The 12,774-nt window shown below is 60.0% G+C and overlaps 1 protein-coding gene across 1 annotated transcript in view; it reads right to left on the reverse strand.

Moving 5' to 3' along the window:
* Nucleotides 1-11,434, reverse strand: part of ITPR3 (inositol 1,4,5-trisphosphate receptor type 3) — a 42,451-nt gene extending 31,017 nt beyond the window's left edge. The window contains exons 1-2 of the mRNA XM_059831304.1: nt 11,346-11,434; nt 3,336-3,406 (exon numbers count right to left, since the gene is read on the reverse strand). Coding sequence (XP_059687287.1) covers nt 3,336-3,406; nt 11,346-11,434 — 160 coding nt within the window. The remainder of the gene's footprint in view (nt 1-3,335; nt 3,407-11,345) is intronic.
* Nucleotides 11,435-12,774: the final 1,340 nt, after the last annotated feature.

Raw genomic sequence — 12,774 nt, forward strand, 5'->3', positions numbered from 1 at the left:
ACACGCTGCTGTTCTCCCGTGACTGCAGGCTACAAGCAACCGCTCCTAAAATCTGTATGTCAACAGCTGCATTTCAAGGCCAAAAAGAAACACTTTGGGGACCTGAAGGGCACAGGTTTGCATCCCAGCTCCCCCAAACACTTGCAGCATATCCAAGTTCTGCAAATTGCCCCATTTCCCTGTTTTCCCCCAGGCTGCTGTGGCCAGGATGGCGGGAAGTGCGGATACTCAGATCCAGGCTTTGGGAATTGAAGCACAAGAGCAGATGTCTGGAGATGAGGAGGCACTTACATCTCCCAAACCCTCATTCAGGGCTGGAAGCTGTACGGGGCGAGGGCAGGGAGGGCTCTGCAGCCTGGATCGCCCTAATTACGCCTGAAATAGCAGCCCAGAAACTTCAGACACAAAAAGAAAAAAAAAAAATCACTTCCATCTCTGGCCCTGGTCCCGAGGCGCTGGCAAGCACATATTTATTTACCTGGGAGTGACGAACAAACAAGCGCAGAGCACAGTTCTCACCGGCTCGGGCTGCTGGGAAGAGGCCAAGTTTCACATTTCGTTTTACAGGTCTATTTGCTAATGGCATATCCCGTGCCAAGGAGGCCGTGACACCGGGCTTTTAATCGGGGACTGAGTGTAGCTGCTGCAATGCCTGGCTGCCTTCTCCCACTGCCTCCGAGCAGGGCTACAGAAACACTTGGGCCACCTGCAGCACCTTAAATCGTTTTCATTAAATTGCTAATTAGGCTGCAGAAGGACCTGGTAGAAAGTAGAAACTGGGGGGAGTTAAAAAAACCCCAACATAGCTATTAAACGATAGGCGCAAATCAAACCCCTGGCTCCAAGCACGCCCTGCCCGGAGGGGCTGCCTGACATCTCCATCTCAATACTAAGCCCTGTTTTGCAAGGAGGGAAACTGAGGCACGGAGTCACTCGTATACAGAAAGTCTCCAGCAAAGCTTGCGTTGGAAGCTGGAGATTTTGGCACCCGGGTCTAAGCACCGACAATTTTTTGCAAGACGGATAGTGGGCGGAAAAGAGGGAAGCCGAGGAAAGCTCCCACGTCAGCACTGCCCGGCGAGAGCAACCCAGCAGAGCGATGCTCGGCCGAGCTGCCACGACCCAGCACGGCCACGGAGGCAAAAACCTCCTGCCAACCGGCAGCGGGGCATTTCGGGCAGCGGCACGGGCGGGGGTCTCGCTGCCCGCTCGCCTTGCAGCCATCGCGGCGCCGGCACAGCGCAGGATTGAAGCGCTTTATTTGCTTTTTTCCTGACGTGCCTGAACGCAGGGCTGGGAAGAGCCTTAGGGGGGAAAGAAACCGCAAAGAAAAGCAAATAACTGAGAGGTGCAGGGCTCTCTCAGAGAGCCGAGGACAGGCCCCCGGGTGGGTTTTGGCATTTCCAAAAAAACATTTGGACCTGACTCCGGGAGAAGGGTCCCGTTTCCCCACCGGGAAGCCGAGCCAGGCCCCGGCGTGACCCACGTGTGCCTCACGGCAGCGCAGGATAAGGCAGGGTCCGGCCACAGGATATGGGGACAGCAGCAGCACATGAAAATCCTCTTAAGCCTCTTGCTGCTGCTGCAAGAGAACAGCAGCAGCCCGTTGTTTTTACCTCCCTCATGGTCATAGCTATTGAGAAGGCAGACCGCTACTTTTCCGGCCATTAAAACAAGCGCCGGGATATCCTGATAGGGTTTGCATGGAGCAGGGCTGAGTCTAGCCCAGACCTTCGCCTGGAAAAGAGATTCAACACCCGCCCATGTCCAGGCAGGGAGACGGTGTGGCTGCTGGGACGAGGCTTGCACCCGCCGCCCCGCTGCTGCTTCCAGCTCTTCCCATCCAGCCCCAGGTGAAAGTCTGCCGATATCCGGAAGCGGGGACGGCCCCCCGGGGCTGTGTAGGGCTGCAGGACTCTGGGGAGCTGTCGGATGGCTCGTTAATCAGTCCCATGTAGAAATTAGTGGCAACAGCTCCCACGGAGAGGCAGGTTGCTGCGCAGGTGGGACCCCCTTGGGGAAGGGTGCCCAGAGGGGAAGGGTGCCCGCAGGACAGCCTGCTGCGGGATGTTAAAGCCACCCTGAGAAAGAGTTGGAGGAACAAAGCAAAGTGGGGAACCAATATTTAAAAAGATTTTTTTAAAAGGGGGTCTGAAATTACAGTAGCTGGGATGAAGGCAAAGGCTGCCCTAAGCCAATCCCCGAATCCAACAATGCAGTCGGCGGGTTTGGGATATTTTCTCAGTGTACAGCACAGCTCTATGTATATGCTGCGTGCACCGGGCGCTCAAACCTGACCGGGACGCTCTCTGGGACACGGTCCTTCCCCTGCATTCTGCAGCACACCGAGCACACGGGGCAGCCAGGCACAGAAATAGCATTTCCCAGGTAGGTGCAGCGTGGGGCAGAGACGCGATCCCCCAGGCTCAGCCCAGCCATTTGCTCCCCGGGGAGCCCGAAGGTCGAGCCCACCTCGCTGGCCGGCCCCAGGACTCGCAAACGGGGGAAGCGGGAGGCACAATCTACTTTTCCCGGTGGCCTGTCCTGGCTTTTCCAGACCGTTTCCACAGTCCAGGAGCCGCCCCGGCTTCCACTGACTCATCCCCTTTTCCGCCTGGTCCTGGCCACGGCTGCCCGCTCCTGCCCGGGGCTGCCCCTCGCCCAGATGGGAAATAACGCACTCGGCCCCGAGTGCCGGAGGAGACAACGCGGCCCAAAACGTGATGGCTGAGGACAGATCGGGATTTACCGTCTCTCCCTAAGCCCTGCCTGCCTCGTAAATGGGTGGCTTAATCCCCCGGCTCTCTCTGAGGTGCAGCCAAGCACAGCAGATGTAATTAGGGCTGACTGCTAACAGGCTCGCCTTGAAATAGTTTGCCTGTTGCAACTGTCCCTTTGTCTGTCCCCTCCTGTCCCTGGCTCCTGGTGGGTAGACACCCAGCTGCCAGCATCCCTAGGGATGCATTTGGGAACAGTTGGACCCACCTTTGCAGAGAATGGTTCCCGGCCACCCCTGCTCCTTAGGGCTGGGATAAGGGCTCCCAAGGACCATCCCCCTGTGGAGGTGGTTCCAATAAATGCATAAATGCCCCCAGAGGCAAACAGAGCAAGGTAAGTGGTTTGGCCAAGCCACAGCAGCAAGTCTGTGGAGGCTGTCCAAGATCCCTCCGGGCTCCTCTGCAAAGGACAAGCAGCACCTCCGAGCCCTGGGCGAGCTGGAACACCGGGGACCCCCGTCCCCATCCCCATCCCTGGCATGGATGCTCGGCACCAGCATCATCCCTGAGGCTGCTCACGGCAGCAAGGGAGCTGCCCCAGCCCAGCCCCAGACTCACCTCGAAATTTCTTGGGCGGGTTGTCCAGGTCGCCAGCGGCCGGCTCCACCACGCACCGATCATCCACCAGCCTGCACGGGGACAAAAGCAGGAGGAGGTGTCAGCAACAACGAGATGACAGGAGGGCCCAAGCGAGCGGAGCGGCTTTGCCACAAACCAGAGCTGCCCCACCATCACCTGGCCCAAAGCGACAACATCAAAAGCTGCGTCTCCTGTTTCCCACCCATTTGCACCCTACAAATATTGAGCACGACAACACTCAGCTCCTGGAGCGAGCAGCTGCTCTTGGGCAGTGGCTCCAAACATGTCACCCCTTGTTCGCCACCACCCGCCATTTCTTTCACATGTGTTTTTCATCACGGTCCCTTGGGGCAAACAGTAGCAGATACAAATCAGCAGCAACAAAAACACGATGCTTCGTGTCAGCCACGCTGCTGGAGCCTTTGCTTAGTGACCCGTGCAGGAGGGTCTGACGCCCGCGTCCTGCCAGAGCAAATCCTGCCTTGCCCAGCTCCCGGCTGAGCCGAATCCACCCCCCCGGCACGGTGCATCGGCTGCGGCGTTATTTCGCTGTTAATCTGGTAAAAACGTGATGAGTTCAACTTTCATTCAGTGGTTCTCCTTCTCCGGCTGGGAGGTCACCGCACCAGGACGCAGAGGGTGTAGCTGCTGCAGATGGAGGTGGCAGGGGCCCACCAAAACCAGTTATTAATTATTATCTGATCAGAGATGGTGGCTCTTGCCATCAGATGTGAAGGGCTTTGTGTCTCCTCCCTGCCCACCTCCTTGTTTTCCCAGTGTTGAGCAAAATCCTACCAGTTTGGTCTTGGGTGCTGAGGACCAATTTCGGGATGGATGGGATGTTACTTTTCAAAGTTACCGAGAACAGCGAAGTGTAACCTGGCATGAAGTTCTGCTCAGCCCCCAAAGTGCAGAGGAATGAGCATCGCTCGAGGGGCTCATGGCGCCGGGGCCACCCAGAGCTCGTCTACATGGTCCTGTGAGGCTTTCAAGGGAACTCGGTGCTCCAGTGAGACAGGCTGTACCCGCTCGCCCGCTTTCTCCCAGCCCCTGGGAAGCGATGCACCGAGAGAAACTACGCTCCTGCCCCGGGCGAGGAAGTGAGAAGCATGTCCCCACCTGTGGAGGCTGAATTCAGGCAGCCGGTGAGCATGCGAGCGGATGCAGGAATGCACTCATGACGCCATCCCGGGAGGGAGCATCCGTCATGGGGCAGCTCTGTCCCTGGGACAGGAGGGAAGATGCAGCCTGGAGAAATGAGGCGCGTGCATGTGGCATGGTGGCGAAGGGCACAGCAGAGCCCACGCTGCCCCGTCTGCTCCCCAAGGGACTCCCAACCCCCCCAACAAACCAAACAGCCAAAACATTGCTGGAGATGGACATGCTGCGCTGCAAAGCGTTGGCAAAAGAGACAGATATCCCGATCCAGCCTCCTTCCCCCAGCCCAGCCGCTCTCCGGAGGAGGGGAAAATTCCTTTGAACAGCTCGGCAGAGAGGAATTTGGCCTCCGCGCTGATGGATTGGGACCCCGGGGACCCCAGCACTGCTGCATCCTTGGCAGCAGAGGTATGGGCTGGCAGGGTGCTCTGAACACCCAGCGCTGCTACTGCCCCCGCCACCAGCTCCCTGCTTTCGTTAAAGCTCCCTGGGGCTGGGGGAAATTAACCTTAGATTTCAAATAAAGAGAGAAAAGCAGTTTCTCTAATGCTTTTGGTGGCAGCAGAAGCTTAAAAACAATTAGCAAAGACTTTGAAGATTGCAAAAAGAAACCCAAAACCTACAAGGTTTCAGTAAACGCATGGTGAGCTGTTTGCCGGACAGGGTTGCCTTGGCTTTGCAAACACTCGTGGTTGGCAGCGCAGGGGGTTTCGGGCTCTCGAGCAGGGGCTGCCCAAATGCAATGCCTTTTCCATGGGGCATGACAGCAGGAAAGGAGTCGGGCACACTCCCTAACTCCTGCGGGACACGGAGCCAGGGGAGGGCAGGGAAAGAGGGGAAAATCCAGAGCGGAGCAGAGGCAGCTGCGGACAGGGGCTGTACCACACATCTCACCCCGCAGGAGATATGCAAAGCCTCAGCCCAGCGCCGGTGCCACTTGCAGGTGGTTTTGGTTGCTATTACTATTATTTTGATGGGGGACAGGGAGGAACAAACACTTTTGATGCGCCTGGGAGCAAAGACCACCGAGCGCTGAGCCCCGACCAACCCACGGGTCAGGCTCATGGAGTGAAGCACTGACCCTCGGCACATGCTCAGCTCCCACCAGTGCCTACAAAAGCAGAGGGCCCAATTCATCCTGCACTTTAAAAAATAAAAATCCTCCATCGTCATGCCTAGGGGTCTCCGAGGAAGCGCCTGACCTGCGTGGCCCATTTTGAGTGCCGAAGGAAACAGCGCAGGAGCCTCCCACCCACACCAGCTCTGCCGGCAGCATTCGCCTGCCGCTTCCCCGTGCCCAGCGTCACCGCTCCACCGGGCAGGATTAGAGATAGTGACCTGCCAGGCTGGAAGTCTTAATTAGTTAATGATCTCAAGGCAGTTGCAGCATCTTTAATCCTAGGATTACACGCTCTGCAGGAATGCAAAGTGTTATTTTTATTAAACTGATACTCTGGACTAACATTCTTCGGTTAAAAATTGCTGCAAATAAAGGATTCTGACAGGGGGGACATGAGTCACCTGGGTGACTGCTGGGGCCAGGACACGCTTCCACTAATAACCAGCATTACCGCAGCAGGATGGGGCAAATCAAAGCTCCCTCTACTATTAGAGCAGCAGGGACGCACGGGCGCTCGCTGCCGCACCGAGCTGCGGGGAGGACGCCGGGCACGCGGAGGGCAGCTCTCATTTCTCAGGTGTTAATGAGAAAACAGGCTGATGGTGTCTGAGCACCTGGAGGAAGATCCTGAGCGAAGCAGCAGGCTGTATGCACCGATGAAAACTTCACGCTTTGCCTTTTCAAATTACCCCCAGGGAGCACGAGGGGCCGGATCCTGTGCACCGATGAGACTGCTGCCCGCAGCCCAGCAAAGCGCGGGCGAGCATCTGGTTAGCTTTAAGCCGTGCAATTCATCGCCGTGGTTCCAGTGGGGCTTTCTGCATGCTTTAAAAAAAAATAAAAATAAATCGAGCACAAAGTGATTCCCTGGCCTGGGGCCAGCGCGCTTGGCCTCGCGCGAGGCAGAGCCTTCGCCGGAGGTCAGGGGAAAAGCAGCTCGTCCAGCGCTGCAATCTGCAGCGGTCGGACACCCCGAGACTCCCTGGGGACGGTGGCCAGCTGGGGCTGACGTGGAGGCGCCGATCCTGCAAGGCAAACCTGGGCTGGGGAAGAGGAGAGAGCCTTCCCTGGCCACGCCACAGCGCATCCGATGCCAAGGGGAGCCCCGGTACGCCATGGTCCAGGGGTGCCCGGGAAAGGAGTGCTCTGGAAGGAGGGGAGCTCCAACCCAGGCAGGAGCACCCCACTACAAAGCCCACCAACCCCTGGAGGTGAGGAAGAGGATGAGGATGAGGATGAGGAGGAGAAGAGCTTGCTGTTGGGCACAGGGCAGGGTCAGCCCCTCCGGCTCAGGGCGCAGGATGGGCGCTGAGCCCATGGGGAGGAATAAAAATAAAGTGAGCGAACGCAGGGCAGCCACAAAAATGCAGCTTTTCCCCCGCTGTCCCAGCGCCGGGAGGAAGAAGCTGCTCTTGGCCTTGCGTGCTTCTCCTCCCCGCAGAGACGAGTTCGTCCTGACCCGGCAGAGCTGGAGTTACCCTTTAACCAGCTGTGTTTCCCTGAACTGCTCCACCCTGCAAATCCACCTGCAATCACAATTACAGCTATCATCAAAGGTGTTATTTCACCTTAAACAGCCAGTTGCCATTCAGGCAGGTTTGCCACCGGCCCTTCCCCTCTCTAAGCCCCCAGTGCTGGTCCCCGAGCCCGCGGCGGGTCCTGGGACCCCCCCGGGGATGGCAGGGATGGAGCACCCCGGCAAGCGCAGGCGCCTGCACTGCATTTCTACTCCTTTCTGGCTCCAGCCATTTGGTGCTGGCTTATCAGGGACACAAGATAAGATGGGGACACTCATGACAGCGGTGTCCTCCAGGGCTCACAGCATCATCCCATCCATCAAGCTGGAGCAGGAATGAAATCAAGGTCTCCAAGCTCCTTTCCCTCCTTGGCCACTGGTTTGCTTTGCCTGGATGATCCCCACAGGGCACCCCACATCAGCGGCTGTTGCCCCCATCCCAGACCCAATCCCAAAAGTTCCCTCTCCCCAAGCACAGATCTCCCAGGAGTTACCAGCGATAGTCCCGAAGCAGCAAGGCAACTGCACATACAAGGTCCCTATGGTGGGGTGCCATGCCCTGCGAAGCAGCTGCTCGGTGCCAATCCCACATCCCTGACCCACACTGCTGCTTTTGTCCCAAACTGTTTCAAGCTGCCATTTCCTCAGATGCTTTTAATTTGCAGCAGCAAAGCCACAGCAGCAAAGTTGGGCAGCCCCAGCAGAGCCCTTCCCCACCTCCCAGCCGGGAGTAGCCTCGAATCGAGCCAAGAGGGAAGACCAAACCACCCTTGGGTCCCTGCATCTCACAAACTCCTCCTGGGCACCTTCCCATGTCCCCAAAACCACTTCTGGCATCTCCGATACACCCATCCCCATCTCCCCCAAGGGACCGTGTTGCTCCCAGGGCACTCATCCAAGGGATGCGACCAGCAGTGCGGCTGAGCCGGGTTCCCCCAACACCTCGGGGGTGCTTTAGGGCAGCCAGCTCTCGCCCTGCCTTCCCGTGGGACTTCTTAAGTAACCTCCTCCTTTGGGGCTGTCTTTAGCATTTTAGCTAGTGTGGGTATTTTGGCTCTGCGTTCCTCCACCTAGCCCAGCACTTGAGCACACAGGAGTACTCCCCACCCTTCGGCGGGATGTTTTTCCTCCTTAAGAGCAAACGCCCACTGCCGAGAGGGTGTGCGGAGGAAGGGTTTGTGCCCAGGGGCCTTTGACAGTGCAATTTGGGGGACTGGGAGCAGAGGAGGCTCAGCCGGGGGCTGCAGGGCTTCCCCCAGCTCCGTCACCAACCCCCTCCACCATCCTCAGCAAGTTTCCTGTACGAAAGGAGGAAAGCGCTTAAAAAGATAATAAAATGGGACTTCGTGTTAATAAGAGGCGGGATTCTTCTTCCCTGCTGAGACATCCCATGGGTCATGAAAGTCCAGTGCTGTGCGAGCGGCCAGGCCAGCCCCCGGTACCCCCAACGCAGCTGGGCTTCAAGGAAAAGCTGGTGCTTTTTTGATGGAGCCGCTGAGAGCCTGGCAAGCTCCTGCATGCTGGCTTAGTCCTGGCTGAGACCCTTCCCAGCCCATTTCCCCGCAGCCCGGGGCAGGGCTTCACGCCGTCGCTGGGGCAGAGAGGCTCCCAGACCCACTCGCTTCTGGGCCAGACCCCACCAGTGACAAAGCACTGGGGTTAATGGGTTTAACGTGAAGTACGAGCTGCAGCAGAGCCAGGCAGGAGGAAGCATCCCCAGCAGGCACCTTATCTCCTTCCTCACCCTCTTGGCAGACCTCCTTCCCCTTCCTCATCCTCTCCGGGCATTTTGCAAAAGCTGCCGTGGAGGAGCTCGGTACAAGCGGCTCCAAACTCCGCCAGCGGTGCATCCCAAGCACAGACAGACAGAGCCCTCTGTCCCCAGCAGCACCGCCTGTAAGCACCACCGGGTTGGTATTTAGTTGACGTTCTCACCCGCATCAGCCAGGACACCCCAGAGACCCCAGCAGCGCTCTCGGGAGGAGCCCAGTGCCCTGCCGGGACACTGGCACAGGGATGTCACAGCATCGGGGTACAGCCCTTAGCGTGACACTTGTGACCAGCACCTGGAGACACTCCATATCATCCCATATGAACAGAGGATCCCACTGCAGACCTCCAGCAATCACACAGCCTCCGTGAGGAAGGATGGAGGGAGCGCTTCCGGCAGGGTGCTCAGCCAGGCACCCAGCACCCAGTGTGGGGCTGGCAGAGCTATTTGTCTTGCAAATGAGCTAAATAAGGTCCCAAGCGGTGCGGCAAGAGGGTTAGGGAGAAGAGCTCTTGGTGAGTCACCCAGTCCCTTATCGCAGGAGTGATTTAAGGTGTGGTTGGGTGTCCCAGGTCGCGGGGGCACAAGGGAAAACAATTTCAGAGGGCGGGAAACAACTGGGAGAAAGCAGAACCCTGGGAAAGTGGGGCTGCCCAGCAAAAACTGTGCTGGGGCCTGGGAGCAGAGGCTCTCCAAGCAAGCCCTGGTTTTCAGATGCTTTAAGTAAGTCTAGAGAAGCACCCCGAAAAAAGGGGGACCTGGGGTCCAGAGCTGCAAAGGGATCGGAGCTCCAAAGAGTCCCAAGACCTCTTAATTCAGCTCCCGCTGAGCCATTAGGATGTGCTGCATCAGCTAATAACCAGTGTTGGGTCCCAGCAGAGCCTCCTCCAGACCCGATTCCACAGACAGGCTGGAAGGGTGCTCAGTGCTGAGCTGCCGAGTCTGCAGCCTCTACCTTGGGACAGCTCTGGCACTGGGAGAGCGGCCCAGCTACGAGACCCCTCCAAAAAGGACCTTGGGGATGTCCTCCCACCCGTCCAGGGAGGGCTGGGCACAGCCAGGCTGCATCCTGCATGTGCAGGACCTTCCGCCTGACACCGTACAGTTGCACGCACAGGGATTTTGTGCCCCGCTCTGCACCCAGTTGCACCCAGCAGCCCATTTCTGGGCAGCATCCTGGAGCCAGCTGGAGAAAGGCTTAGGTGGGCATGAACCCGGAGGCTGCGCCTGCCCAGCGGTGGGTGCGCGAACACGTGTAGGCGAAGGTATGTACGTCTCCGGTTATACATAGGCATGTGGGAGCAAGTGCATTCATCGCAGATTATAGAGCCGGGCAGCTCCTGCCCCAGGAATCCCATCCAAGTCAGCATTCCTGGCTGAGCTCAGCCTCTCCTACACGCAGCATGGGGCAGGCGCACTGGCACAGACCCACGTCCACCCGCTCGGGGCTGTGGGCAAGGTTTGGGTCCCTGCTTCGGGGTAAGGAAAAAACCCACCCATGCCCGGGGGCATCCAACAGCCCCGGCAGAGCCCTAACCACAGTGGGGACACAGCCTCTCCCAGCGCCACAGGGCAAACGCTCCCGGCGGGATCAAGCAGCCAACGGATGGAGAAGGGCATCGCCAAAGATCTTGGCCTGGCTTTGCCTGGGTGCTGCTTTAGCAGCACCGCTGGCTTGCACGGAAACAGCAGGGACAAGGGAGAGGTCCCCAAGCTGTCCGCTTGTCTCCCCGGGTCGGGCTGCAACATTCCCTCGCCCATGCTGACACGTCCAGCGGGCTGCAAGGAGTCGGCTCAGCCTGGACCTGGCAGTGCCCCAGTCCCCCCAGCCCCGAGCAGCACTTGGTGGCCATGGGCACCCGCCTGTTGGTGACCCCACAGTGATTCCAGCTGACCCCCGGGAGTGTGGAACCCCAAGGGGGGGCCAGCAAGAGCCATTGCTGCCTGTCCCAGGGGACGGCAGCCTCCAGCCACACTGGACAGGGCTGGAAGCCCTTAATCACCCCGTGCCCCGGGAGGGATCCCGGCTGCTGGAGCAGTCTTGCTCAGCCACACGCACAACCCCTTCCTAACCCCACCGACCGCTCTCGCTGCTTAAGCCCATTTCGTGTCCCCCAGCCCCTAATGGGGGGGGACAGTTTCTGGCCGCGGCTGCCGGAGGGGGTGGGCTGCAGGGTCCCTCCAGGGCCACATCCTGCCCTCGGCAGCGAGTGGAGCCGGAGCAGGGCCCGGAGGCACACAGCCCCCCCTCCCCAGCACCTGCACCCCTCCTCGCTGCAGCACCCAGAGCTTTCCGGCCCCTTTTCCCACCGGGCTCAGGCTCAGCACTGCTTTCCCATCCCACCCCATCCCATCCCGCTGCGGTGGCCGGTTCCCCGCGGGACCGGGCTCGCTGGTGGGCAGAGACGGGAGCGCCTCACTCACCCCAAAGTGCTGATGAAGCCGTTGACGGAGCCCTCGGCGTACAGGGAGACGATGTCCCCGATGTGCAGGAAACTTGACATCTCATTCATGGTTGCCCTCGACCCAGCGCAGCGCCGCTTCTTCCCCGAGTCACCTTCCCGTGCCGAGATCCACCATGGGGCGAGCGGAGCTGGGGGGGGGCCCTGCTCCGGGGCGGGGGGGGGTTAGCCCGGCCCGGCTCCCTGCTCCGGGGCGGGGGGTCAGCCCAGCCCGGCTCCCTGCCAGCAGCAAAGGGGAGCGGGACGGCAGCGAGAGCCCCACGCACAACTTTTACATGTGCCGGGCGGGATGGCAGCCAGGGGAGCGGGGCAGCCGCGGGCGCGCAGCGAGGAGGAGGAGGAAAGGGGGGGGGGGATGAAGCTCAATGAGAGGTTTGCATGAGATCTGTCCGGCTGTCCGTGTCTCCGTCTCCGCACGGTTTCTACCTGCAGCCAATGGAGAGCGATCAGGAAGTCCTGCTCGAAAAAGCATGCAAATAGTTTTGGCCTGGGAGGAGAACCGGAGCCGCGGGGGGGGGGGGGGGGATGCCCAAAAAGAGGCCCCACCCTCCGCTCCCCGCCCCCCGCCTCGGGGCAGCATGGGGGGGGGCGCACCCCACTGCCCTCGAGCGGCCCCCGGGCCCCGCGCGTGGGCCCCCGGCCTCGCCCGCAGCCGCCCCCGCTCCCGTCCACGCGGGGTCCCCCGGTCTCGCCTCCCCACGGCCAGCCGCCGTCCTGGGGTGCTCGGACCGCCCCCCCCCCAGCCGGCCCCCTCGAGGTCTCTCCAACTTGGCGGTTGGAAAGGCACCGGGCGCTTTCTTGGGAGCGCTGGGGGTCGTGGGGTGTCATCCCTGCACCCCCGGAAAACGGTGGGTGCAGCGGGGAGCACAGCCACCCTCGGCGTCCCTCAGCAAAAGCAAGTGGCCGGTGCAGCTGGGATGTGGCCGCTGCCCCAGCCCCCTCCCATAAATAGTGGAGGGAAACTGAGGCCCCCCGGGTCCCACAACCAGCTCCTGTCCCACCGAGCCCCTCTCCTGCCATCCCAGGACCCCACAGCCCGGGTCCTGCTCTCAGCCTTTGCTTTATCCCCCTCCCCACTTTGCAGCAGAAGCCACAGCGCTCCGTCCCCCACTCCTACACCCCAAAAGCCGCCCTTCGGCTGGCGTTCCCCCAGCCCGGAGCAGGCACCGGGAGCAGGGAAAGCCCCGGGTGAGGACAAGGTGGCTCTCGCTGGATTTTTCTGCCCCAGACGAGCACTTGTGGCTTCCTGAAGCCCAGCTGCCTCCTGCCAGCATGCCACTCCTAAGCTGGGCCAGTTCATACCCGCTTCGCCTCTCGCCACCTCTGTCCCCCTCCTGTCCCCGCACCATCACCCAAACCCTCCCCCTCTTCAATGCATGAGCTTTCCCCCT

Source organism: Gavia stellata, chromosome 30 (genome assembly GCF_030936135.1).
Source record: "Gavia stellata isolate bGavSte3 chromosome 30, bGavSte3.hap2, whole genome shotgun sequence".
Taxonomy (NCBI): domain Eukaryota; kingdom Metazoa; phylum Chordata; class Aves; order Gaviiformes; family Gaviidae; genus Gavia; species Gavia stellata.